The sequence below is a fragment of the Perca fluviatilis genome, chromosome 24 (assembly GCF_010015445.1).
Source record: "Perca fluviatilis chromosome 24, GENO_Pfluv_1.0, whole genome shotgun sequence".
NCBI classification, from domain to species: Eukaryota; Metazoa; Chordata; class Actinopteri; order Perciformes; family Percidae; genus Perca; species Perca fluviatilis.
In genome coordinates, this window is record NC_053135.1 from 9,240,192 (window position 1) to 9,265,688 (window position 25,497).

Sequence of the window (25,497 nt, forward strand, 5' to 3'; positions counted from 1 at the left end):
GTTCTTTTGAAAATAACTTGGCTGCAGTGACAGATGGTGATTTTTCTGCATTTTACAGTGCATCGGTGTCTTGACAGCACTGTGATACAATGGAGGCACCGCTCTTACAGCTACTTTGCCACGGTAACAGATGGTTGGCGGTTGAAGAAGCCACGGTGAGCGAGCGAGGGCACATATTCTCGGCGAGTCCCGGCCGCGGGTTTGTTAGGCACGCGGCCTCCGTTGATGTAGAGGAAGTCAACCCAGAGTGGGAGCTCCATCTGTCTCACTCCTCGTTCTTTTCATCCGGCCCACTGTCCCTCGCCACTCTCTCTTTCTCCCCCCGGTGGAATGACTGTGTTTGTGTTTGTGTCAGCGGGATGGTAAAATGGGTGAGCGGAGCTATTCTGCATAGTAGAGTGTGGCGCTAACAAGCTATGGCTGCCTCTGATGAGCTTGTTTGTGCCGCTGTTTGTTTTTTTATGAATGTAAATGGGCTGAAACTGTGTGTGTGTGTGTGTGTGTGTGTGAGCACCATGCACACTGTGAATACATCATTCAGGACCAGCTTTGTACCTGTGTGTGTGTGTGTGTGTGTGTGTGTGTGTGTGTGTGTGTGTGTGTGTGTGTGTGTGTGTGTGTGTGTGTGTGTGTTTGTTTGTTCCTGGTCTGATTGTTAACCATCACTGAAAGTAAACTCAAACAGCATGTGTGAGTGTGTGCAATTCATGGCTTGTGCACATGTGTAATTTAGATGTTACTGTGTTCTCTAATAGATGTAAATTATATGCATGTGTGTATCTGTGAATTCAATTTAGAGGAATGTGACTGATGGTGTTTGTGAGCATGCAATAGATGTAGCAATAACAATGCAAATTGGATGTGGATGTGTGTGTACAGTACGTGTGTGACCGTGGCAGAGGTTACCGAGAGCGGGGTGACAGTGACAGAGGAGTGTGTTATAATGATCCCAGCAAGTCCTTGCGCTTGTGTATGTGTCAGAAGCACGTACACCTTGAACTTCACTACTTTTCTTCTCATACTTTTTTTATTTTATTTTTTTTTACTCGCAGCAGACACGTCATCACTCCTTTTTATTTTATTTTTTTTTTGCATTGTAGCTTTGTGAAAGCTATGTGGGAAACTTGAGGGGTAACAACACCTTCATGTTCTCTGACTCCTTGTGGACCGTTCTTCATTACCTTCTCACACGCCGTTCAGAGGCCGAAGGAGAAAAGTGGATGACGATGCCGAGAATGTCTTACAGTAGATGAGTTCTGACAATGCGAGAATGAGGACATAGGACATTTTCCCTTGAGTTGTCTCAGGACGATGCGTCTGGTTCTGATGCGAAGCATACTGCAGCGCACAGGTTCTGCTCAGCTACAACAATGCAACAACAACTTAGTGCATTCATGTGTCGTAACGCACTGATCTTTGGGTTGGGTGAAATATCTTATAAAGTGGCACTATGCACTTCTTATTTGGAGGTTTGTAGAAATGAGTATTTTTCATCAAGGGCAAAATGAGGCACACGTGTTTTTACTGCTTTCTACTGTGCAATCAAAAAATGACCTTTGATTTTCCTTGGAAAAGATTGAGACATTTTCATACTTCTTTCACTTCATTTAACTCAAGCTCTTATTGCTCATAAGATGGACATTATATTACATTTAGTTGATAGCTTTGGACCATAAGGACTTTCAATTTTCCCTCAGGAGCAATTTGGGTTTCAGTGTCTTGCTCAAGGACACTTCAACACGGAGACAATTCCTAGCCAACCTGCTTCAGATAGAAATAATGAGAAATAATCGCAAAGCTTGTTGTTAATGCAGATTAGAACCACTCAATCAATGTTTAACCATTCCTACATCTTCTTTCCAAACATATCAGTAATGGTGAGCCCTGTGCATAAAATCTTCCAAAACCCCCGTCATCATTTTAGCTTTGTGTATCATTATTGTCCTCTAAGTAAAAATGTCACAGGACTGTATACACAGAGGAAATAACGATGAGGCTGACTTAGAATTTGCGTTGGACAAAAATGATGCTAGAGTACACGTTTGAGATTTACATTTTTGGATGCTAAAAACTGCAAATATGACTCAAAGAACATTATTCCACTTTTTAAAGAAATTAAGAAAAAAAAAAGAGAGAATTCTTTTCCTTTATCTCCTGTGATCTTCCTCTAACATGCTTCCAATCATGCAGGTCCCCTCTCTTAGCCATCTGGTATCAAAAGCAGCCCTCTTCCTCTTTATCTTTAGTAGCATTGTCCTTGTTTATGTGCTAATAAAAGCCACATTTCAGGGCTCTGCAGAGATTATTAGAGACACTAATTCTGTTTCATCTCTATCGGCTCCTCTATCTGCCTTTGTCTTTTATCTCCTGCTCTATTCCTTTGTCCACTAGACTAGATTGGGTGGTTGAGAAGCAGGTAGATAAAGGCTGAAGCAGCCACCTGCGTCCCAAGCACCCACCTACCCTAACACACACACACACACAAACACACACACACACACACACACACACACACACACACACACACACACACACAGGCAGACATGTTTTTCTGATGTTTGGCAGAACTACCTGTAAAGTAATTTGGGTCCCTATCTGTGTAGCCCGGAGCAAAATGCTAATTTATTTTGAAGAGCTTGCACATAGAAAGGTTTGGAGCGTGCGTGCAGCTGTGTATGACTGCATCAGTGTTTTTATGATTGCATGCAATACATTACGTACATCCTAACTTTCAATATCTTTCAACATGTGTTTATTTGACGGCGAGGTGTGTTTTGTTGACAGCACCCTAACGAGGCCAGTGGAGTTTCCAGGCGACTGGGGACCCCTGGGTATCCATGTGATCCCCTACTGCTCCTCTCTCAGTGGACGGTAAACACACACACACACACACACACACACACACACACCCACACACACACACACACACACACCCACACGGATGCACCCATATTGTGCAAATACACTCTCTTCTCCCACCACATCCTCCCTGTAATCAATCAAACATTCATAAGGAAATGCAGATGGCAGTGTTGACTCATAGAAATGCATAAGCTTTGGCGTGCAATCATATATTTGTTTGCCTCCGTGGATTTATGTTCACTCTACGCTGTGTGTGTGTGTGTGTCGCAAGGACCCTGGGCCTGCACATTAAAGGCATCGAGGAAAACAGCCGCTCCAAGAGAGAGAATATCTTCGAGCAGGATGAGTGTATCGTAAAAATCAACGGCACGCCACTCCATGACAAGACCTTTGCGGAGTAAGTATGCTGGGATGTCATCACCGACACTGAAATCTAATTTTAGCATTTTATCAAGTTACTCTGGAGCAATGGCGGCCAATGGCAGCTACAAATGTGAAGCCTGCTACCTGAATGTTTTGTACATTAATCTTAATCATTTGCTACTAACCAAAGGATGAGTTGTGATAAAAAGATGTGTTAGCCCGAGGGCTCTAGCAATCCAGATCTTGCCTACCTTGAGCCAAAAGGGAACTAGCTATCCAAACCAACCCAAAAAAAGCCCTCAAAAAGCACAAAAGTAACATCTTGTGTGTGTGTGTGTGTGTGTGTGTGTGTGTGTGTGTGTGTGTATTTCTACATGCATGATTAGGAGCAAAAAAAATAGCCCCCAAAAAGCACAAAAGTAACATCTTCTGTGTGTGTGTGTGTGCGTGTGCGCACACACCCACACACTGCCGCCATTGTAGCGAGATACCTCACCCACCACTCAGTTTGCTCCCTTTTATCAGCCAAAGACAAATCCTTCTCATTCTCTGCCTTTCCTATCTCACCACCACATCTCCTCTCACAAAAGATTGTATGTGTACGTTTCTCTTTCTTTCCCCTATTATCTTCCTCTTTCCAGCACACACGCACCTACAACCTCCCGTCCCCATTCTTTCTCTATTTTAGCCGTCCAATCTGTGGTGGAGCTGAATAGGTCCATTTAACTGCATCCCACTGTGTTGTCTGTGATGTGTGAATGTTGTGCTGATAGTGGTCTATTAAAACTGCGATAGGAGCCTGCTGTCTGGGTCTTCTCCGTCTGACGGGGGCCACAGTGTCCCAAACCAGCTGGAAGAGTCACTCCGTGCTGGATCCAAATTGAAATACAGCTCCATTAACGATGCACAAGCCTCATTCACCCTCCTCGTTTTCGGATTTCCAATTGTCTCGTGTTCTCCTTCTGTGTTCTGCTTGACTGCTTTTGCTGTTTTACAGTTTCATAGTGTTCCACAAGGCAAATTGGCTCAGTGGTCATCTTATAATTTGACTGAACACAGCTGAGTCAGATGTCCTCATCTGCGATTTCACTATGACATCAAATAACAAAAATGTCAATATTGCTCAATTTTCCTTTTCTTTTCCTAGGTCACAGGAAGTGTTCCGCCAGGCCATGACCACGGCCTCGGTGCGTCTAGACGTCCTTCCACCGGCCAACAAGCAGCGCTACGAGAAGAGCCTGATAGGTCAGCTTTTCACCAGCGACAGCAAAGACTCTTCTGCAAAAGCAAAGAGTCCAATGGTGGCCCGCGCTAAAATCAACTCCCAACCAGACCCCCCAAAAGATACCAAACTGAACACCAAACTAGAAGTAAGGCGACCGGACACGCGTTCCAAGACCCCAGAGCCAGCTGCGGTAAACCCATCACCAGCGGAGCTTCAGCGTGGGCGCGGCTCCCCGGAGAGAGTCTCTCCCACACCTCCAGCCAGGGCGGCGAGCTCCTCCCCAACACCCAGGCCCCGAAGCCAGAGCCCCCTGGCCAGTAAAAGCTCTGCTCCTGGCATGGCCAGCCTTTCTGGCAAAAAGGGTGGCAAGAAGATCAAAATTGACCTGAAGAAAGGTAAATGTGCAGTCGGTTACCATTTCATTTTCTCTTAAACTCATCATGACTACTCCTTAACGGGACAACTGCATTACAAACTGTGGGTGTGGGCATTCATTTTAATTTGGTTATTCAGTCCCTGGTTAGTCCCTCTAAATGTATGAACGTGCACTATGAAATTCATTGTGATTGAGAATGAATATTCTACACGTTACATCTAGTAACATATTGTCATTATTTTTTTTCTCTCCGTTTGTTTCCTGTCACCGGTGAATGATTGTTAGGGCTGAACGTTGGAGAATTTGCCCTTTTTTGAGTTTCTAAGTAACAACACAACAATAATCTTTGTGTAAGAGAAGATAAGTTTCCTCTGTTGTTCTCCACTCCCTCGCTAACGACAAGTTGTCAAGAAGATAATGCACGGTCGTTTTAAAGACATTCATGCTTATTTCTAGTTGTTATCTTCCAGGTGTGTTTTTCTGATGTGAAGCTGATTTGGAAGTCCTGAATGTTAATGTTTATTCAGATAAAGAAAGAGTGCCATATAAAACTCTGGACCACTGAAATCAGTTTAGTCCGTAACTTTCAATCGTATAGATATTTATTTTTTTTATCTTGCATTCATACTGTTTAGTTGTTTTGCTTTTAGATTTTCCCAGCCACCTTATCTATTATCCCTCTAAAACACATCAGCGCTCTGGAATAGGTTTGTACGACTGTGAATAGGCTCTGTTCTTGCAACCTGTAGTGTTACGGGGCATTGAAAGGATATCTGTAATTGGGCTGCATGCACACACTTGCTACAGGTACCCAGAGAAAGGCAAGCAGATATCCAGATGAAAGGATAAAAGAAATTGGGCTCCACACTCCAGCTCCAGCTCAAAGCCTTATACAGCCGTGAGGCTGTTTTATTGTTGGTTTCTTTCTCTTCCAGCACCTTTTTATCCTTCCCATTTTCTTCTCCTTTTCCATCCAACCCTGTCTCGTTCTATCCCTTTCACCTGATGCAAGATCAGAGGAGCAGGACATATTATGGGGTTTCTAACACCCTCTCCCTAGGCAACAGGCTCTTTCTCTCCGTGATTGACAGGCGGTGAGGTTTAGGTGCGCTAATGTAGGGCAGGCAGAGGCTTAGCTTGGAGACCAGATAGCATCGCTCACCGCCTTTAGTATGCCACGCCGGCTTTGCTTTCCCTGCACACACACACACACACACACACACCCACACACACCACACCCACACACACACACACACACACACACACACACACACACACACACACACAGAGCGTGGCACATTTCACTCATGGCTTGGGGCTTGCGAGGGCGTGAAAAAGGGAGAGGGTGGAGGCTCTCGGGGTTGATGGCTCGTGTGTGTGTGGCCTTAGAAACAACACACACACACATACACACACACACACAAATGTATACACACAGATAAACATGGGCTCACACCCACAAGGAAAATCTTTGTGGAAATCACGTTGCATCCTCAGGGAGAGAAGCTAGAGAAGGGAATAATATCTCTCAGGTTCTCTCTCTCTCTCTCTCTCTCTCTCTCTCTCTCTCTCTCTCTCGGTCTCTCTCTCTTTCCCTCCTTGCTTCGCCCCCACCTTCCTTCCAGCTTCTCCCTCTACCTCCCTTCATCAGCCACCGTTCAGCCTGCTCACACGTGAAATTAAAGGCAGAGTCTGTCTAATCCGGCTAGGAGAGAAGCCTTCTCCTGGCGGCTCAGAGGCTGAGCCAGGCAACAAACCCCCAGAGGAAAACAGGCACTTAAACAGTTGTCAATGTGTGGAGGAAGATGCTTAAACCGCAGACTGGGTTCAGGCAGGACAGACTAGGAAGAGAGAGGGAAAACTCTGGCGAGTGGAGAAGTAGAAAAGTGACAGAGCAGGGGGACGAGAGGGATAATTAAAGTCATATGTCATAAATTGAAGTCTCGCCTGATTGATGTCTTTTAATGCACAACGTGACGCAGGCTGCTTTGTTCCCGCAGGCGCAGAGGGTCTGGGCTTCACCGTGGTAACCCGGGACTCCTCGGTCCACGGGCCAGGGCCAATCCTGGTGAAGAACATCCTGCCGCGCGGCGCAGCAATCAAAGACGGCCGCCTGCAGCCTGGAGACCGCGTCCTGGAGGTAAGACAAACCTCCGCCTGTTGATCTTCCACAGAGCAGAAAACCAGCAGTCGCAGCAATAGCCTCTGTTAGCAGCAGCTGGAACGTCATCATTAGTGGCACGCAACTCAGCTCGGTGGCGCCCCTGCTGGCCAAATGGAGTATTTTCACTTTCCTGAGGAAATGTCCACGTTTTAAGATGACCTTATCCAGAAATCAACTGACAGTGGATAATACACTTTGCTTTAATATACTGTGTGTGTGTTTTCTCTTTGTGTGTGTTTTCTCTTTTGTGTGTGTGTGTGTGTAGGTGAACGGAGTAGATATGACAGGCCGTAGCCAGGAGGAACTCGTTGCCATGCTGCGCAGCACCAGGCAGGGAGAGAGTGTGTGTGTGGTTGTGGCACGGCAGGAGGACATCTTCCTGCCTCGGGAACTGGTAAGTGTGAATGCACAAAAACCCAGCATCCATGTCCTCGCTGAACCGTCGCACTGTGTTCCCCTCTCTTCTCTTCTCAGTCATTTCTGCGGACCGGTTGTCTTTCCTGGTGCTCTTCACTGCTGCGCTCTTTTTTTCTGTCTCCTCCTCTTCATCTTTTCCTTGACATTGTGTCATTTGTTTTCCTTTTTCTCTCTCAAGGGAGCTAACCTCCTTTTATGTTGATGCCCCCTTTGCCTCTAAACCCCGCACGCGGACACACACACAAACCCACCGAGAGCACGCTCCGGCCTTCCTGTCCCACTATGGTTTGTTGACACAGCGATGCCAGAGGAAGTCACGCACACAAGCCAGGAAACGCGCGAGCGTGTCCGCGCATACCGGCACGATGCGGGTGTTAAGTGACCGTTTACCTGCGGCGGCTGACGGGGGCCAGAGGTCAGCGTCAGGGCTATGAAACTGACACAGTTTGACTGTCACCGGGGGCGTTTCATCAATAAACACACACTTTTAAACAAATATACACACAGACAGGTGGGGCCCCTTGAAAGTCAGCCGCTTTCTGCAAATGATGTTTTCGCCCGTGCACTTCTATTCTCTCCCCTCCGTCCTCGGTGGTTATTCTGATTATTCCCTTTCCGTTACTTCAAAGAGCTCTAAAAAAGACGCGCAGGGCTTTGTAGTGACTGATGCATATTCACACCTAGAGGGGCTGCACACACACACTCATGCACACTCCTTAACACCTAGTCCTTGATAAAAACTTGAACACAAGTGCTCTCTCTCACACACACACACACACACACACACACACACACACACACACACACACACACACGCGCGCGCATGCATGCACAGACAAACACAATCTTTAAACAGCCAAGTTACTGCTTCCGAAAATAGTTTGCCCTCATTAATGGCCCAGCAGTCTTGGCATAACAAGTGCACTTTGAAGAGCCTATACAGTCTTCATCTAACACTTGCTTGTATTTGGGCATTAGAGACTTTAAGAGGCGGGGTTTGGGGGTTGTGGGGGGAATGAGAGAGGCAGAATGAGAGAGAGCCTTCACTCCTGTCTCTGTCGCGGCTGTTGAAGTTGTGGGTGCCCCGTGAGATCTGGCCCTTATCTCCAGCACAGTCCTCCACCTCAAAGACAGTTTGATGTCCCCTAAGCGCACACTCACTCACTCACACACTCACTCACACACACACACACACACATATTTACAGACACACAACACCACACACAGGCACTCTAGAGGTTCTGCGTCATTGAATTTAGATGTGCAGACCCTCAAAAAGCTTTGCAAAGGATTGCATAAATACACAGATGCAGAAACTACCACGGAGAAACAGTTTGTCATTAAAAGTAGCCAAAGAGCACATGCAAACACAAGCACATACAGTACTTGACAACAAGCAAACCCAACAAAGGAAAAATGCTTCACGACTGAAAAAAAACCAAAACAATCCACACCTTTCCAAAATCTACACCCTACTGCAAAATACCAAACAAGGAAGAATTGTTTTCCTCCCTTTTTCTCCTCCCCTGCAGGTTTTAATTGCTCGACTCCTTAAGTAGTAAATAAAAGTTGTGCATGTTTACGTGGAGCGCTAGCAAGGAGCGCCTCGTGGCGGTTTGGTCGCACAAAAGATGCAATGATGATGGAGACGTATTGAGTAGACGCGGCCATCTGCTTCTCCAGTTGTACGAAAACACTGGTGCGTAGGTGTCTGTCTGCGTGTCTGGCTAAGTGTGGGTGCTCATGAATATTTATCATTGTTTTAGAGGCTGTGATATCTTGTAAAAAGTGCCTTTGAGCATCCACATTACTACGTCATACTATCATATTTGTAAAAAAAAATAAAATAAAAAATCAGCAGTTCATTATAGCAGTTTTACATTCAGTAGCTGCTGAGATTAATCGGCTGAATTACAATACAAAGGTTTCTTCGACTAACCTCGCTGTCGCTGCTACACATAATGAATCTCCAATATCCGCTTATTGCATATATCAAGGTTTAATTTGATCTTCGACTGGACCAATTTTTCCAATGGAAGGCATTCACATTATTTTAATTTTTAAAACAAAGTATGTGATTAGATATCTAGGAGCATTTATTACACATTGTTATATGTTCAGGGATTTGGAATTCACTTAATTTTCCGAATGTGCCTGCAGGTGATACAGATCTAGTGTAAAAAGTACAAACAAGTGTGTTTACATGCATGTATTTAACCATGACCTCGTAAACCGGTTACCTGGTTACCCCAGCTCTATTTCAACTGGATAAACCTGATTTCTTGGTCAAGAGTTTTAAAGGTCCAATGACATGGTGCTCTTTGGATGCTTTTATATAGGCCTTAGTGGTCCCCTAATACTGTATCTGAAGTCTCTTTTATATAGACCTTAGTGGTCCCCTAATACTGTATCTGAAGTCTCTTTTATATAGACCTTAGTGGTCCCCTAATACTGTATCTGAAGTCTCTTTTATATAGACCTTAGTGGTCCCCTAATACTGTATCTGAAGTCTTTTATATAGACCTTAGTGGTCCCCTAATACTGTATCTGAAGTCTTTTATATAGACCTTAGTGGTCCCCTAATACTGTATCTGAAGTCTCTTTTATATAGACCTTAGTGGTCCCCTAATACTGTATCTGAAGTCTCTTTTATAAGCGTTCAGTGGTCCCCTAATACTGTATCTGAAGTCTCTTTTATATAGGCCTTAGTGGTCCCCTAATACTGTATCCGAAGTCTCTTTTATATAGACCTTAGTGGTCCCCTAATACTGTATCTGAAGTCTCTTTTATATAGGCCTTAGTGGTCCCCTAATACTGTATCTGAAGTCTCTTTTATTTAGACCTTAGTGGTCCCCTAATACTGTATCTGAAGTCTCTTTTATATAGACCTTAGTGGTCCCCTAATACTGTATCTGAAGTCTCTTTTATATAGACCTTAGTGGTCCCCTAATACTGTATCTGAAGTCTCTTTTATATAGACCTTAGTGGTCCCCTAATACTGTATCTGAAGTCTCTTTTATATAGGCCTTAGTGGTCCCCTAATACTGTATCTGAAGTCTCTTTTATATAGGCCTTAGTGGTGTCCTAATACTGTATCTGAAGTCTCTTTTATATAGGCCTTAGTGGTCCCCTAATACTGTATCTGAAGTCTCTTTTATATAGACCTTAGTGGTCCCCTAATACTGTATCTGAAGTCTCTTTTATACAGACCTTAGTGGTCCCCTAATACTGTATCTGAAGTCTCTTTTATATAGGCCTTAGTGGTCCCCTAATACTGTATCTGAAGTCTCTTTTATATAGGCCTTAGTGGTCCCCTAATACTGTATCTGAAGTCTAATACTGTATCTGAAGTCTCTTTCCCGAAATTCAGCCTTGGTGCAGAATTACAGCCACTAGAGCCAGTCCCACAATGAGCTTTCCTTAGTATGTGCCATTTCTGTGTCTGTAGACTGTGAGGGAGAGGGGCAAGGTGGGGGTGTGGCCTTGACCAACAGCCACTTTGCTCGTTTGAAAGCCATGATGTCTCTCTCTCATGGGTGGGCTAAATTCTCTGGGCGGGCAAAGCAGAGAAAGGGGAGGTAACCTTGCTCCTTATGACCTCATAAGGAGGTAGATTCCAGATCGGCCCATCTGAGCTTTCATTTTCTCAAAGGCAGAGCAGGATACCCAGGGCTCGGTTTACACCTTTCGCCATTTCAAGCCAATTGCGGACCATAGGCAGGCTGGTGGAACTCATATTAATATTAATTAAAAAACCTCATAAAGTAAAAGTTTCACGCCATGGGACCTTTTAATATACATGTGGGCATGGACACAGTTTCACGTCTCACCGCGGTGCTGCAGAGGAGGGTCTGGCTAGTCTACACAGCATTCCGGGATGGGAGAAAAACATGCTCTGGTTTTTTGGCATTTCTTTAAACCAATCACAATCGTCTTGGGTGGTTTTAAGCACCGGGACAAGCCGCGGTGCTGCTGCAAAGTAGCCTCGGGAACGTGTACGTTCAAAAGATGTTTTAGTCGTGTAGCAGAAAACTCAGATTGGACAGATAGTCTAGCTAGCTGTCTGGATTTACCCTGCAGAGATCTGAGGAGCAGTTAACCATAGTCCTCATAAATCCACCGGAGTTTAAAATGCCAACACAAAGGAAGCCCAAGGCAACGGTTACCCGGCCTAAATGAGGGCAATCCGGCAGAATTTCCGTCTGCAACGGAGCAATCCCGGAAGTGGAAGGTCGAGGATATAGATAGACTAGCATGGACATGACAAAGACTTCAGGGAAAGTGTCAGTCACAGCAGTACAGAGCAGTATCCAAATTAATAAATCCAACCGTCTGACCAAACCTGAAACTGGCACCCAAAATAAATAAGTCCAAGGAAGTCAGCTTTCACAGCTGAGCAGTAGCCTATCTGTAAAATGCAGACACATTTGCACTGTAAAGAAATCGCCTGTGGTCCCGCTACTGAGCCTGCTCTCTCTCAGTGCTGTTACCTCTGCCGGCTACAGCATCTTATATCTTTTTACCCTAACAATTATGCCTCTAATCATGGCAGTTTGTAAGGGAGACATGCCATTATTTACCAGTTGCATGCAAACAGGGCTTTTGCAGACACCCACTATTAAACAGGTCATGGCCTGTTGACCATTGAGACACAACTGTGTAAAATCCACTTGTTCTTTTTTTCTTAATTAGGTTGTAATTGAAAGAAGCAGAACAGCTCCACAGGTTATTATAAGATCCCTCACTTAAAGGTTTGAAAGAAAAACCAACCAACCAAACAAACAAGCGAGTCTGTGCTGCTGAGGCATACTGTAGCAGTGCACGGCAACATGCTGACTATTACAATGTCCAAATAACATGCCGATGTTTGGCAGGTATAATGTTTACCATGGTCACCATTTAGTGTGTCAGCCTGCATTGCATTTGCTGATTAGCACTAAACACAGAGTACAGCTGCGGCTGATGGGAATGTCGTTAGTTTTTTACCTGAAAACTAAAAAACTTTAATCCTATTTCGTCACGTACTCCCAGTACAGTGTAGTGAAATTCAATTAGTGCATTTAACCCATCCTAAGTCTGACGAGCAGTGAGCAGCTATACATACAGCATCCGGGGAGCAACTTGGAGGTTCAGTGTCTTGCTCAGGGACACTTTGACATGTGGACGAAAAGGAGCCTGGGATCGAACCGTCCAATCTTGTCGTTGAGAGGCGACCGCTCTACCAAGACGATTATGAAAAGTCAGAACCAAAATCATTGCAGTTCATCCTAAGGGGGACATGAACGTGTACACCGAAACTTGGCAATGCATCCAAAATTGGTCTGCATATTTCAGTCGGGACCAAAGTAGTGTAGCAACCAGCCAGCCAACATTGCCGTCCCTTGAGTTCTGTCGCTAGCGTGGCTAAAAATAAGTGCTGGAGGGGGTGAAGTCTCCACTGAGGCTACACGTACATGCACTGATATCAGTAGAAATACACTCAATAATGCTAATGCTGGTCTGTGGGATGCAGGGAGATTAGAGGTCAGCTCGGCTAAACGGCAGCAACCCTGGAGCTGGTCAGGAGGGTCAGTGTTTTGCCGAAGGACACTTCAGCAGAACAAACGCTCGCTGACACAGCGTTTTGAAGCGGGGTCATCTGCTTAAAAGGCTGCTTTTTGTCCCCACTGCACCATCCTGCTGCCAACCTACAAGATTTATATTCTCCACTCCAGCATTCATACAGTCGTTTTCATCTCCCTTGTAAAAGCAAAGTAGACTCTTACAGGAACTGGCGGGAACTGCTGATTGATTAGTTTCAATAGAAAGGGTATTGGCGTTTCATGAGGAGCGTGGGGTTCTGTGAAAGCTCTCGGCAGCGCCGGAAGGAACACTGGTCCCTTTCAGCCAAAAGAATAACAGTAAAGCCGTGCGAATTAGCCTCTTCATACAAAAGGACGGCGGTTTTCTACCCTGTCTTCTGTACTCTCACGCACCCTCCGAGTAATTAAAAAGTGATAACTTCTAATCACAGTTTCGGTCCCATCAGCATTTCTGCGCCTCCGACACTCTGCGCTCTCATTATATCACGGGGCCTCGTTTTGTTTCAGGGGTGGAGATTAGAGAGAGTTTCTGGGGGGTATTTGTCGGGCGCGCGATACAGTATGTGTGCGTTTGTGCGAGTAAAAGTGTGTATGTAGCAGAATTGTGAGTTTGCCAAGGACAGGATGGAGGGGTCACTCTGCACATGGTCGACCCTCAGTTGCCGGCAAGCCTAGGCCAGTTCACAGGAAGAAGGGATCGTCAGGCAGCTTGTCCTCCCTGTCGTCTATCCCTTTCTACCTTTTTTTTTTTTTCTCTTTCTGTCTTAGAGCTGAAGCTCTTCTTTTACTCTTTTCATTATCCCATCCCCCCCTCTCCAACACACCCGAATTATCCCTCAATCAGTCATTTTACTTTCCTAACTCTTTGTTGTGAGCTAAAGGTGTAAAGCGAAGGAGAGGCAGACATTAAGGCGATTAATTGGGAGCTCCGTCGTTGCCGTCGAGCGCAGCGAGATCTCATCTTAATTGAATGTCGCTCTCACCGCTAATCCCACCGCTTTGAAACCCCCCATTTAGGAATCCTCAGCGACAAAAGGCTCTGTGTGTAATCGCTGTTTATCACCCCCCCCTCGCCTCCCACCCAGGGGTAAGAAAAAAGCTCCCTTTTGTCTCCTCATTTGGGTGCTGAAGAGGGTGGTCTCTCTCCTGGCTAAAAGCTTGTTAAAGAGCCATTGCTCAGGGCTAACAGTGGAGGGAGGAGAGGGGGGGGTGGTCGCAGAGTGGAGCCGAGGGGTCTCAGCCACCCTGGGGAGCCAATCTGCCCCCAAGTAAAGGGCATTAGAGGGGATATTGGAGTGTGTGAGAGTGCATTTGGACCACCACTGAGATCCACTTGGTTGTATAAATAGATTTAAGTGGGATACAAAAAATAAACCTTTTTCGTTTATGTGACTTCACATTTTCATAACGTTTTTCAATATCTTGGTTTCTTTGCAGAGCCTGCTGTGCTCTGATCTGGCCACCTTCACCCTGTGTGTTATGGCAGCTAGATCACAGAGGTATTTAAAACCTCCCAGGTTGCCTTCGGAGTCTTCTCAAGTGTCTCTCCCGCAGGAAGTAGCGGATCGTCTTTGTAATTCCTTTTTAAGGTTTTGAGTAGCAGCCCTCTGAAAACGCCTTGTTGATAAAAATAAGCCCCGACTGAAAGTCTTGTGTTGTACTGAAATAGAAAATAGATTCCAGGACTTTTGACGGACTGGTTGTGCTTGATTTAACTTGTTCTCATCGTATCGAGGAACTGAATACAGTGATTATCAGGAGAGCCACAGGTCTTCTATAAGACTTGCACGAGTGTGATGTGGAAACTTGAAACCTATTTGCATATTCAGAGATTCTGGATTTTGAAATGAGGGTGACTACATATAATTTTAAGAATTTGTACCCAGGTAATTGAACTTGTGGGAAAACCCATATCAGGCACACATTATTATTCAATAAGTATTCTGGAGGGGATCTTTTGATTTTTCTGAATTCAAATTTAATAGGTGTTTTGGGGAAAGTGTGACTGTAGATGGATGGATGACAGGAATTAGGGGGGAGAGAGAGAGAGAGATACAGTAGGGATAGTAGGGCCTCCCCATAGATATTTTATACATTTATTATTGTATAGTTTATATACAGAATTATTTACAATTCAATGCTGTGCACTGTTAAAAACATGTGAGGTTGATTGATTTTTACTTCAAGTGTCATCACTGGAGACTATCCTCAGGTGGACAATGACCGCATTGGTTGTTTGTTGAAACCTAAAACTATTTTACCTGACCAGCGCCCTCTATCGGCCCAGTGAATTACCGCTTTTGCGTCGTTTCTTTAGGCTTGATGATGACAAAGGTCTCCTTAATCAAACTTCATTTGAATCATCTCTGTAAAGGGGTTTTGTAAGGTACTGACAAACGATGTCGCCCCGTAACGTAGTATCTGTCGGCCTAATGAGTAGGCACTGAGCTGTCGTCTCTTTTAAATCCAAAGTGAGAGCAGGGACTCGGATCAGTGTGTTACCGTACAGTAGCGTTCTTTACCCTGACACAGGCGACCATCCAGGTTCAGCTCCTGTGCCTTTGCTGGCTTGTGAACTCCGACTCACTCTTTGGAACTGAGCATCCCTCCCGGCCTAAAGGCTTTCACAGGCTGCTGTTTTAATTAAGCACCTAGACGAAGCAGCACAGAGTAGTGCTGACAGAACGGAGACCGCATTTGAGGGCTGGAGGATCACCGTGAGGTTGAGAGCGAGCTCCTACAGTCATGAATTTCACAAAATGATACCGGGGGACATGTTTGACTCCCACATCCTTGAACATTGGCGCCGGGTTGACGGCGGAGACGTAAACATGGATTTCTGATTCAGTAGCAGGCGAGGTGCCTGATGTAAGGCTCCCGCAATCCTCATGTGGGTAGTCAGATCTTTAAAGCTGTGACAGCTGGTACGGCTGCTGTAATGTATATGCGTATTCCTACAAAATTCACCTTTTTTTTTCTTTTCTTCATTTTGTTGCTTTCTCGTTTTTGAGTGTCTGTTGTCTTTATTTTAGTTCCTGAACTGAATGAACCTCTGAGCTATTTACAGTCACAGCCAGAGTAAGAAGAGCAGGAAAAGAAATATGTGTGATCACATGCATACACACACACGTCTCTTAACCTTCCATCCGCTTGGGAGTAAAGTGGTGCTGAGGCCCTCTTTTCCCCGGGTGGCTGAACCTGGCATTTCTTTCCTGCTCTCTTTTTTTGCCATCCCATAATGACAGACATTTCCCTTTTTTCCCCCCTTTGTTGCCTTTTGTCTCTCTCCCCCATCTTGTATTCTGTTGCCGCTGACACAGGCACTTTCTTGCCATTGAATAGCAGCGGGTGAGTGGGGCGGGTGGGTGAGAGATGTAGAGAGGAGACCTGTAGAAAGTAGAGATGGAACAAACTAGGGAGGTGAAAGAGAAATTGAGAGGAGAGGCGCAGAAGGGAGAGATGTACAGTAAGATTGAGAGATTAGGATGAAATGTAAAGAGTGAGGCGGGGGGGGGATACCTCAGGGATGGGTTATTACTTTTAAATGCTCCTCTGCGCCTCCATCCTCGGCCCTCCGCTTCTTTCCTCCCCCCTTCCTCCCCCACAGTGCTCCAGGAGGAGGTATGAAAAGGTTATTATGTTTCCTTTAGAAATCGCTCGCTCTCCGTCTGCGCCTTTCATCTCCAAATGGAATAACCTCTCTACAGTAGCTTTCCTCTTATTCTCACTACTACCTTCATCTCTCTTTCCAGAACACAACACCTGCTCCTCTCGTCCTCTTTTCCTTTCTTTTACTTATCTTTTTTTTTTCTTCCCCTCCCGCATCCCTCTTCCATCGGACTCTTTAATCCGTTTCTGTTCCCTTTTCTCTTTTCACTCCGTTTTCTGTCTGCTTTTTGGTGTCGAGTATAATCTGCTTGGTGTAGGAGCGTGCATTATCAGCCTGTGCATTAGATGTGGTGCTCCTAGCTCGATTGTGAGTGATCATACACCGCACTCAATATGTAAAGTCGGTATTAGGTGTATGAACAGGCTCTTTCCTGTCTAGAACAGCAGCGTTTTACATAGCATTTCAAGGAAAATCTGAACTTGGGTAAAAGTCTTCATGTTTTCTTTTTTCTGTCTTTCAGAAAGGCGAAGAGGTCGGCAGTCTGGTGTTGGAGGACGGCAGGGAGCAGCTGATGTACGAGATCCCCCTCAATGAGTCGGGTTCGGCCGGCCTGGGGGTCAGCCTGAAGGGCAACAAGTCCAGAGAGACCGGAGAGGACCTGGGCATCTTCATCAAGTCCATCATCCATGGAGGGGCCGCTTACAAGGTAGAGAGGATCCTCATATGGTGTCTGCACCGGGTGCCACAGGGCCTTTTTAGCAGCTGTTTTTTGGAGGCCTTTTGCATCCCTCTTAGTGAAAAAAACAACAAAGAAAAGCAAAACCTGTCACAAACCCAACCTGTTTAAACGAGTACTACATCTGATCTAAAGGATAACTCTGGTTTATTAGAACATTTGACTTATTTTGGTGGTTTTGTCCATCCTTCCTTTCAGCAATGGCAAACATACATCCACAAATAAAACACCAACAATCTAAAGTATACATAGTATGGTATTTTAAGGCAAAATAGCCTGACGTTGTCCTACTCCGATTCTAGTCAGAATCTGAGTCTGATACTGCTCCATTGGGCTGTGATTATGGGGCGTGTTTCAACCGAACCAGGAAAGAAAATGCCTCTGCACTCCATTGGATGGACCTACAACCAATCAGAGCAACAGAGTATGTGTCGTATGTTGAGCCAGCTAATAGATTAAACTTCTGCCGAATCCCGTAGGAAGGACGGCAAAAACATCTTTCCGATCGACAAATGCCTTGATCGCGGTTCTCTGTTGCTCTTTAAAAATGAATGCGCCGTCGATATCTTCTATAACAGACGCAATGGCGAAATCTACACATCTCAATTCTCCAGCAGCAGCCATCTTTGTTGTAAACAAATTCAACCCAAGCACTCTTTGGTGACGTTGGTTACTGTTGATCATCTGTCCATCATCGTATAAAGCCCGCCCTGACAATTTGATTGGTCCAATCAGCTCTGGTTGGAGCATAGTTGCTCCACAACGGATCAAGTCCAGACTGAACTTCCCGACTTCCCGACATCAATCTTACAGATTGAAGTTTGAAAATGTGTGAAACGTCTCATTCCTGTAGTTCGATATAAAGGTTTCTATATAGAGCCAAAATGCCTCATTAAGTTTTTACCATCACAGAGCCAGTTTGGTGCTTTTAAAGAGTTCCTTAAAAATACATCAAAGTTGAGAAATGAGAAGCATTGCAGTAACATTTTGAGTGCCACACTGCTTTCTGTATTCAGAATACTTTATCTATTCAGGAGTTCTTTAAGTTATAGTTTTATCTAGAACCACCAAGGTTTATTTAATTTTTTTTTCAATCATTTTTTTTTTCTTTTCACCTTGTTGCATGTTGTCCACACTGTTTCCCCTTCTTTATGATGTCCTCCTCTGTTGTTTTCTCTCATCTCATTTTACTTTGCGCTTCTCGCCTCGTCATCTCATTTCCTGTCTTCCTCCGAGGCCCGCTGTCCCTGGACCTTTGACTCCCATTGACCCCAAGTCGCGGCCTCGTAACCCCAGCGCTGCGGCCGTCTTATCTTTATCACTCAGTACTCACTTCAAGTTGCGAGTGTATCGGGGGGACATCCCGTTTCAGCACTCTGGAGATTCCTCCACTTGGCTTCCATATCTGGCCCCCCTCACATGTCACAAGTCCTCGTGCCCCTCGTTGCTGCTGCCAGATCTGCACTGCATGTCGAGCAGGCACAGACGCGAGTGTGGCGTTGTAGATAAACGGCTGGTCTGGGATCAGGGCTGCTAGACGGCAGCTCCCTGAAGTGCCTTCAGAAGTAGTTTTCTGACAGCTGCCGATGCGGTTAGCGCTCCGACAGATTGGCCTAGTAAGATCTCCGGCTGGCTGCGAAACAGGTTTCTGGGACAAGATACCACATAAGAGGAAGAAAGACGTGCAGGAGGAGAGACGGCCAGTAGCGAGGGAGGGGAGGAAACCCATTGAAAGAAGACAGCGGGTGTACGAGGGTGAGAGAAGGGAGGGTATGTAAGAGGGAAGAAATGAGCGCTATCAAACAATAGAGAGATGGAAAGAGGCGGAATAAGAGGAGAAAGAGAAAATTGAAAAGTGGAGACTCTCAGCAGGAACACAATACGTGTGTGTGTGTGTGTGTGTGTGTGTGTGTGTGTGTGTGTGTGTGTGTGTGTGTGTGTGTGTGTGTGTGTGTGTGTGTGTGTGTGTGTGTGTGTGTGTGTGTGTGTGTGTGTGTGTGTCCTCGATGTCGTTGCATGCTAATGAAAAGCAGCTAAGGGGCCTGATGAGACTTTGTGGTGCCAGGCCGGTACAGAGGAGGGAACCCGGGTGTCCCCTGAGTCACACACCAGCACACACAGACACAGTCACACAGCAGGCAAAAAAGGGAGGAGATGAGGAAGAGTCATGGAGAGATCTAACCCATTTCCATTAAAGAGTTTTGGCTGCTGTCGCGGCCCGGGGCCTCAATTATATCAGAAAAATGTTCTTTGACTTTACTCCTGATCCTGTCATGCGATCGCATCAAAGAGTGTGCTAAAGAAAACAAATTAAAATTACATGTAGCGTGCTGCCGCTGCTTACTTGGAGAGTGGAGATAGTAATAGGGAATATCACAGACACCCGCTGATTTTGGCACAAACATACATTTTTGATGACTTTCTTGGATTTGATGCAGACGTGTGTCTGTCTGTCTGTCTGTCTGTCTGTCTGTCTGTCTGTCTGTCGTCTGTCTGTGTGTCTGTGTGTGTGTGTGTAACGTGTGTGTGTGTGTGGTGCCATCCCAGTCTGCATTTAAGGTCAGTCCCGATGGTGCCTTGTTAATGAGATGGGGTCAAAGGCCAGTGCTGACCATAATGGACCAATCATGACACACACACGCACGCACACACACACACACACACACACACACTCACTCACTCACTCACTCACTCACTCACTCACTCACTCACTCACTCATAAACTCAAATAGTCTTCAGTGTCCTCATCTTTTTTCTATTTTCTTTTTAAATATAGCCTTCTGCATTGCTTTTCACATTTGACACCCACCCCCCCTCCCCTCTCTCTCTCTTGCCCTCACTTGCCCACTCTTCCACTCCCTCTCCCTCCCGCTCCCTCCAGGGCACTATTCCGTGTTGCCTCTCTATGAGAGGCTGCTATTTAAAACACTTAGAAGTGATTTAGTGCCCACAGAGGCTATTCCATTAGCTGCTCTATGTATTTATCATGGCGCTCCCGCTCTCAGTAGACTGCTAACTCTACAATTTTCTTGCCTTCCCCCTATCTTCCATTTTCTACTCCACTTTTTTTCTCTCTCTCTCTCTCGCTCTCTCTCTCTTTATCACTGTCTCTCACACACACACGCACACACACACACACACACACACACATATTTCACACCTCTCCCAATTTCTCTTCTCACTTAGAACTTTATTGGTGACCAGTCCTGTGTCTTATTTTATGTAAGAGTTGCACTCTTTACTTTTTCTTCCCCCCCCCCCCAGCATTTTAATATCATTTTATTATGAAACATTAGCATAAGTGACTAGCAAATAAGACATTCGTCAAAATGCCTGCATTTCCTCTGCGACTAGTTTAGATAAAATGAAAGGCAAATCTGAAAATCTCTCTCCGTTTAATAGTCCTCCCATTACCATCAACCGTATGTTTTACTGCTAATTCCCCTCATGCTAATTCGGTTAGCTGAATTGCAATGCTGATAACTTGACGGTCTCCCAACAGGACGGTCGCTTGAGCGTAAATGACCAGATGATAGCGGTAAACGGCGAGTCGCTGCTCAGACGCTCCAACCACGCTGCCATGGAGACGCTGAGACGCTCCATGTCGTACGAGGGAAACGCCAGGGGCACCATCCAGCTGGTCGTGCTCCGAGCACCCTTACAGGTACTGGGTTATCCCACTCGAAACATTTCTGGAATATCATGGCATTTTGAGAGGTGTATTCCACCCAGGCAACGTTTTCTGACCGTAAAATGAGTGTATTTTTTTCACCTAGCTGGATTGCAAATCAGACTCTTCATATTTGGAAAAACAACATTGGCAGCAGATAACTGACATTTTTAGGTCATGAACGTGCTCAAGCTTGATTTTGGAAAGGCAGGTTTCTTACAGTTCTGCAGAAATCAATTAAGAGGGGAAAAAAGTATCTTGTTAATATTATCATAATACCATGTTAATACGTCATATTTAGTGTCGTACTTGTGTTAAATGTTTTTTTTCACTTCATTTCCTTCCTTGTGAAGTTTTGGTGGATGTGGGGCAACATGTTGGAATTTTTAGAGTTTGGTTGGATAGATTTGGTGAAACATGAAACATTTAGGGATGCTTATGCATTATGAAATGCTCTGCTCAGCCTGATAACGTTCAAAGATCATTCATACAGTAAGTAGCTACCAGAGTTTTGACAGCAGAATCAATGATCCGTATCAGCCACATTAGGATCACTTCCATTGAGGCCCACTGTAAACATGCTCTGCTGTACATACTGGAAGCAGCTGACCTACATGCGTGTCAGCAATATGAAAGAGACATCAGCCCAATTATCGCAGTAAGGATTAGAAATTCTGTTTCTGTTTCTCAGTGTGAACAGCGAGAAATGATGAATACATGGGGCGACCTCTTGCTCGCCCGGTAGTATGTGCACCCCATGCAGGCGGAGTCCTTGGCAGCGGCCCGGATTTGAATCCGACCCGCGGCCCTTTGCTGCGTGTCATCCCCTCTCTCTCCCTCCTTTCCCGTCTATCTGCAGTGTCTAATAAAAATACATAATACAAGAATGAAAACATCCAAATAACGACTGGCTTTTTGAAAAGTCTTACAGGTGGAACACGCAGCATTTTATTTCGGCGCCCAATGTTATCCAATCTGTCCGGCCGCACCGGGCGCGTAGCGTCCGCGTCGGCCGGCGCGCTGCAGCGATAGTTTCGCCGTCTCCTCTGTTTCTTGCGCGATACGCGAGCGTATGTGTCAAGCCAGGCAGGTAATCCCATACAGGAAGACCACAGTGCAGCCGGAGACTTTACCAAAACACACACATTTCAAAATAAAACCGGCAGGTTCATGGGGATTTTGGCTGTCTTGACTTCTCACAGTGAGACACGCGATCAGGCACACAGAAAGATACACACACACACACACACACACACACACACACACACACACACCACATATATGCTACAATTACCACAGTTTTCCCCACTCAGACAGTCTCTCTCTCTCTCTCTCTCTCTCTCTCTCTCTCTCTCTCTCTCTCTCTCTCTCTCTCTCGAGACCGGCGCGTAGAAATACGAGTCCGGTATGAATGGCCACGCGCACGATTAGGCACGTATCTACGCTAGGCGACACTTAGTCACTGTCCACACTAGTTATTATCCAAGTTTTGTTTTTTCACCAAATTGTTTTACTTCTTTTTTCTTTTCTACAGATGATCAGTGCCAACCCAGCACCAAACACAGCTACAAATGGGTCCTCCAGCCATCAGCTGAACCACCATAAAGGCTCCAGCAATCAGGTACGAGTGAGTGACTCCTGCCACCAGCAGCAGCCTCCTCCGCCCCACCGCTGCTCCTCCCTCCTCCCCACGCTGAGGAGGCGGGCGTCAGAGCCGCTGCCTCACAGCCACAGGGAGACGCACACCAGATACACCTATGGTCATAGCCAAAGGGAGAGGCGTAGTGGTTACACATTTGGCCTCACACAACGAGACACTGAGCACAGTGATGATGAAGGGGGGTACGCCCAGAAAGATGTGTACAGACCAGCTACGAGGTACGAGTTTGGGTCTGTCTCTCACAGCCAGACGCTGAGCAGCTTCAACAGACCCACGGAGGGAAACTTAAACGGGGAAAGCTACGACCGCGGATACACACGTGGCCACGCACGGGGCCGTACGCGTGCAGACACGCAGGGCCACACCCGGCCCGATAACGCGCGCGTTCACACGTTCGTTGGCGCTCAGGGCAACACACACGTCCGCCGCTCCAGGCACACACGCAGCCGCACACTGGACGCCGTCCACACCTCTCAGAGTAACCGTTACACTGAGAACATCAGGGCGATGGCAGGGCAGATGTACGGGGACCCACCCACACACAGCTGGATACCCCCCCGCAGTCCCAACAGAAACACACACACACCTGCAGACAGATACCTAGACGCACACACGCATAACTACGCACACAACCGGGCTCTCACAAGGCACCAACACCTCCAGCTCTCTGGAGGACTCTGATACTGTGTGTGTGTGTGTGTGTGTGTGTGTGTGTGTACAGTATATGCAGGCTACTTTGCCAAATTTGCAATTATAATCATGATCTGAATTAAAATTAGTGAACAAACATTGCACTTAATAGCTTGAAAATCTCTGTAAAGTTGAATATTAAATAATGAATAGTTCCTATGATGTTATATTTTCAAGGATGTTATGAAGAAAAGAAATGCTACGTTGTCCTCTTTTGCACCGAATTTGTGATCTCTAAATACAGTGCATTTTGTTGAAGCATATTAATCTGGCTGAAAGCTTCTCACTTCTCGCCAACACCACTAACTGTCACAGCATTAACTTTTAGCTCTCTTTTTAAAATATTACCCATAAACTCAATGCAATACTACATTCTTCACTGTGTACAGCCTCCTTTCTGTCACATCAGTCTTAACTCACTTAAATTAGCTGTTATTTGTTCACATTTTCTCTTCAGTCCACCGGGTTGACTACAGACTGTTAATCTGCTCTTTCCTGTTTTGTCTATTTGTAGCGTTTTATGTTGACTTTTCTTTTTTAATTTAATAATAATAAGGGAATGTACTCCTGCTTTTCTGTCTCACCCGCCTGTTTCTCCTCTGTTAAATAAAGCTAATCTGAAGCCTCCTGCATGCCGGTCTGTTTCTCTGTTGGGTTTTCACTGGCTACTTTCTCCTTTGCACCTCTCCCTGTTTATTAAATGACATTTGGGTCCCTGTTCTTTCTGTTTTGGTCTTTTTTTTTCTTCTTTTCAGCCTTTTCTTTATCCTTCGTTACTCACTCCACGCAGAAACCAGCACACGTTTCGATTAAAAGTTGAACGACTGAAAATTCCCACATTCATTTTTTGAACCTACCACAAACACACCAAAAGTGTAGAGAATCACAGCAAGAGTCACACATTCACAGCCATAGAGTATACGGAACATATTTCAGGAATACATAATGAAAAGTGACATAAGAGTAGACTCAGTATTCATGCATGCTCCATGTAGCTGTGAACACACTCCCTTTCAGATGTGATAAATGTGTTAAAAATCCGACTGCATGGAATGTGTTAACCTTTGCTTATTTTTACCTCTTTCTCTTTTGTGTGTTGAAGTGCTGTTGTAAAAAAGGAAAAAAAACAACAACAAAAAAACAGGTCGTCTTAATGTGTCCCAAAAGAAATGTCCTCACTTTGGCAGTTTCTTTATTCCCTGATGGGAAACGTGTGAGCAACATTAGAATCAATCACAACGTCACACAAGAAGTTGTGTTCAAGTAATGCTTAAAAAGCAGCGCAAATAGACGGACTGATGAAGACATCAAGCATGACAGACGGTGAAAAATAGCTGTTTCTTAGTTAAGTCTGTCTATTCAGCTCCACGTTGAACCATGACTGATTATTTCAGACGCTTATAAAGATGTTTCACGGCCGTTAAAGCAGATGCTTAGCGATAATAGTGTGCAAGAGAGGGAGTAATAACGAGAGGGTTAGTGGGTGGACTGACATTGACCTGCCCATTGTGGCGTTTCTTTCTCATGAAAACACTCTGTGTGTGTGTGTGTGTGTGTGTGTGTGTGTGTGTGTGTGTGTGTGTGTGTGTGTGTGTGTGTGTGTGTGTGTTTGTGTGTGTACCTGTTTTACTATATTCGTTGGGTCCAAAAACCGGGGACTACAGTATACTTCTGGGGTCTGCACAGCCTCGTGGGGACCAAAATGCTGGACCCCACGAGTTTAAAGGGCTGTTTGAGGGTTAAGACTTGGTTTTAGGATTAGGGTTAGAATTAGGTTATGGTTAGGGTGAGGGTTAAGGTTAGGCATTCAGTTGGGATGGTTAAGGTTAGGGTAAGGGGCTAGGGAATGCATTATGTCAATGATATGTCCCCACAAAGATAGTAATACAGACTTGTGTGTGTGTGTGTGTGTGTGTGTGTGTGTGTGTGTGTGTGTGTGTGTGTGTGTGTGTGTGTGTGTGTGTGTGTGTGTGTGTGTGTGTTTTTTCAGTTATCCAAGCCTGCAGATAAATGCTATCAAACCCAGTGCAAAGTTCAGTGTATATCTGCATAGTCTCATCCCGAATCAGCCAGTCTGGTGGCAGCGCGGGGCAGCGTGATAAAACAAACGCTCCCTAAAGCAACGCTCCCTGAGCCCCTAAG

At 45.5% G+C, this 25,497-nt stretch overlaps 1 protein-coding gene across 3 annotated transcripts in view; it reads left to right on the forward strand.

Moving 5' to 3' along the window:
• The window catches only part of pard3ba (par-3 family cell polarity regulator beta a), a 143,896-nt gene that overhangs the window by 42,674 nt on the left and 75,725 nt on the right, over positions 1-25,497 (forward strand). For all 3 annotated transcript variants that reach the window (XM_039793245.1, XM_039793246.1, XM_039793247.1), the window contains 8 exons: positions 2,785-2,871; positions 3,134-3,259; positions 4,373-4,845; positions 6,827-6,966; positions 7,256-7,384; positions 17,120-17,305; positions 20,838-20,999; positions 22,540-22,626. In XM_039793245.1, the coding sequence (XP_039649179.1) occupies positions 2,785-2,871; positions 3,134-3,259; positions 4,373-4,845; positions 6,827-6,966; positions 7,256-7,384; positions 17,120-17,305; positions 20,838-20,999; positions 22,540-22,626 (1,390 nt within the window). The remainder of the gene's footprint in view (positions 1-2,784; positions 2,872-3,133; positions 3,260-4,372; positions 4,846-6,826; positions 6,967-7,255; positions 7,385-17,119; positions 17,306-20,837; positions 21,000-22,539; positions 22,627-25,497) is intronic.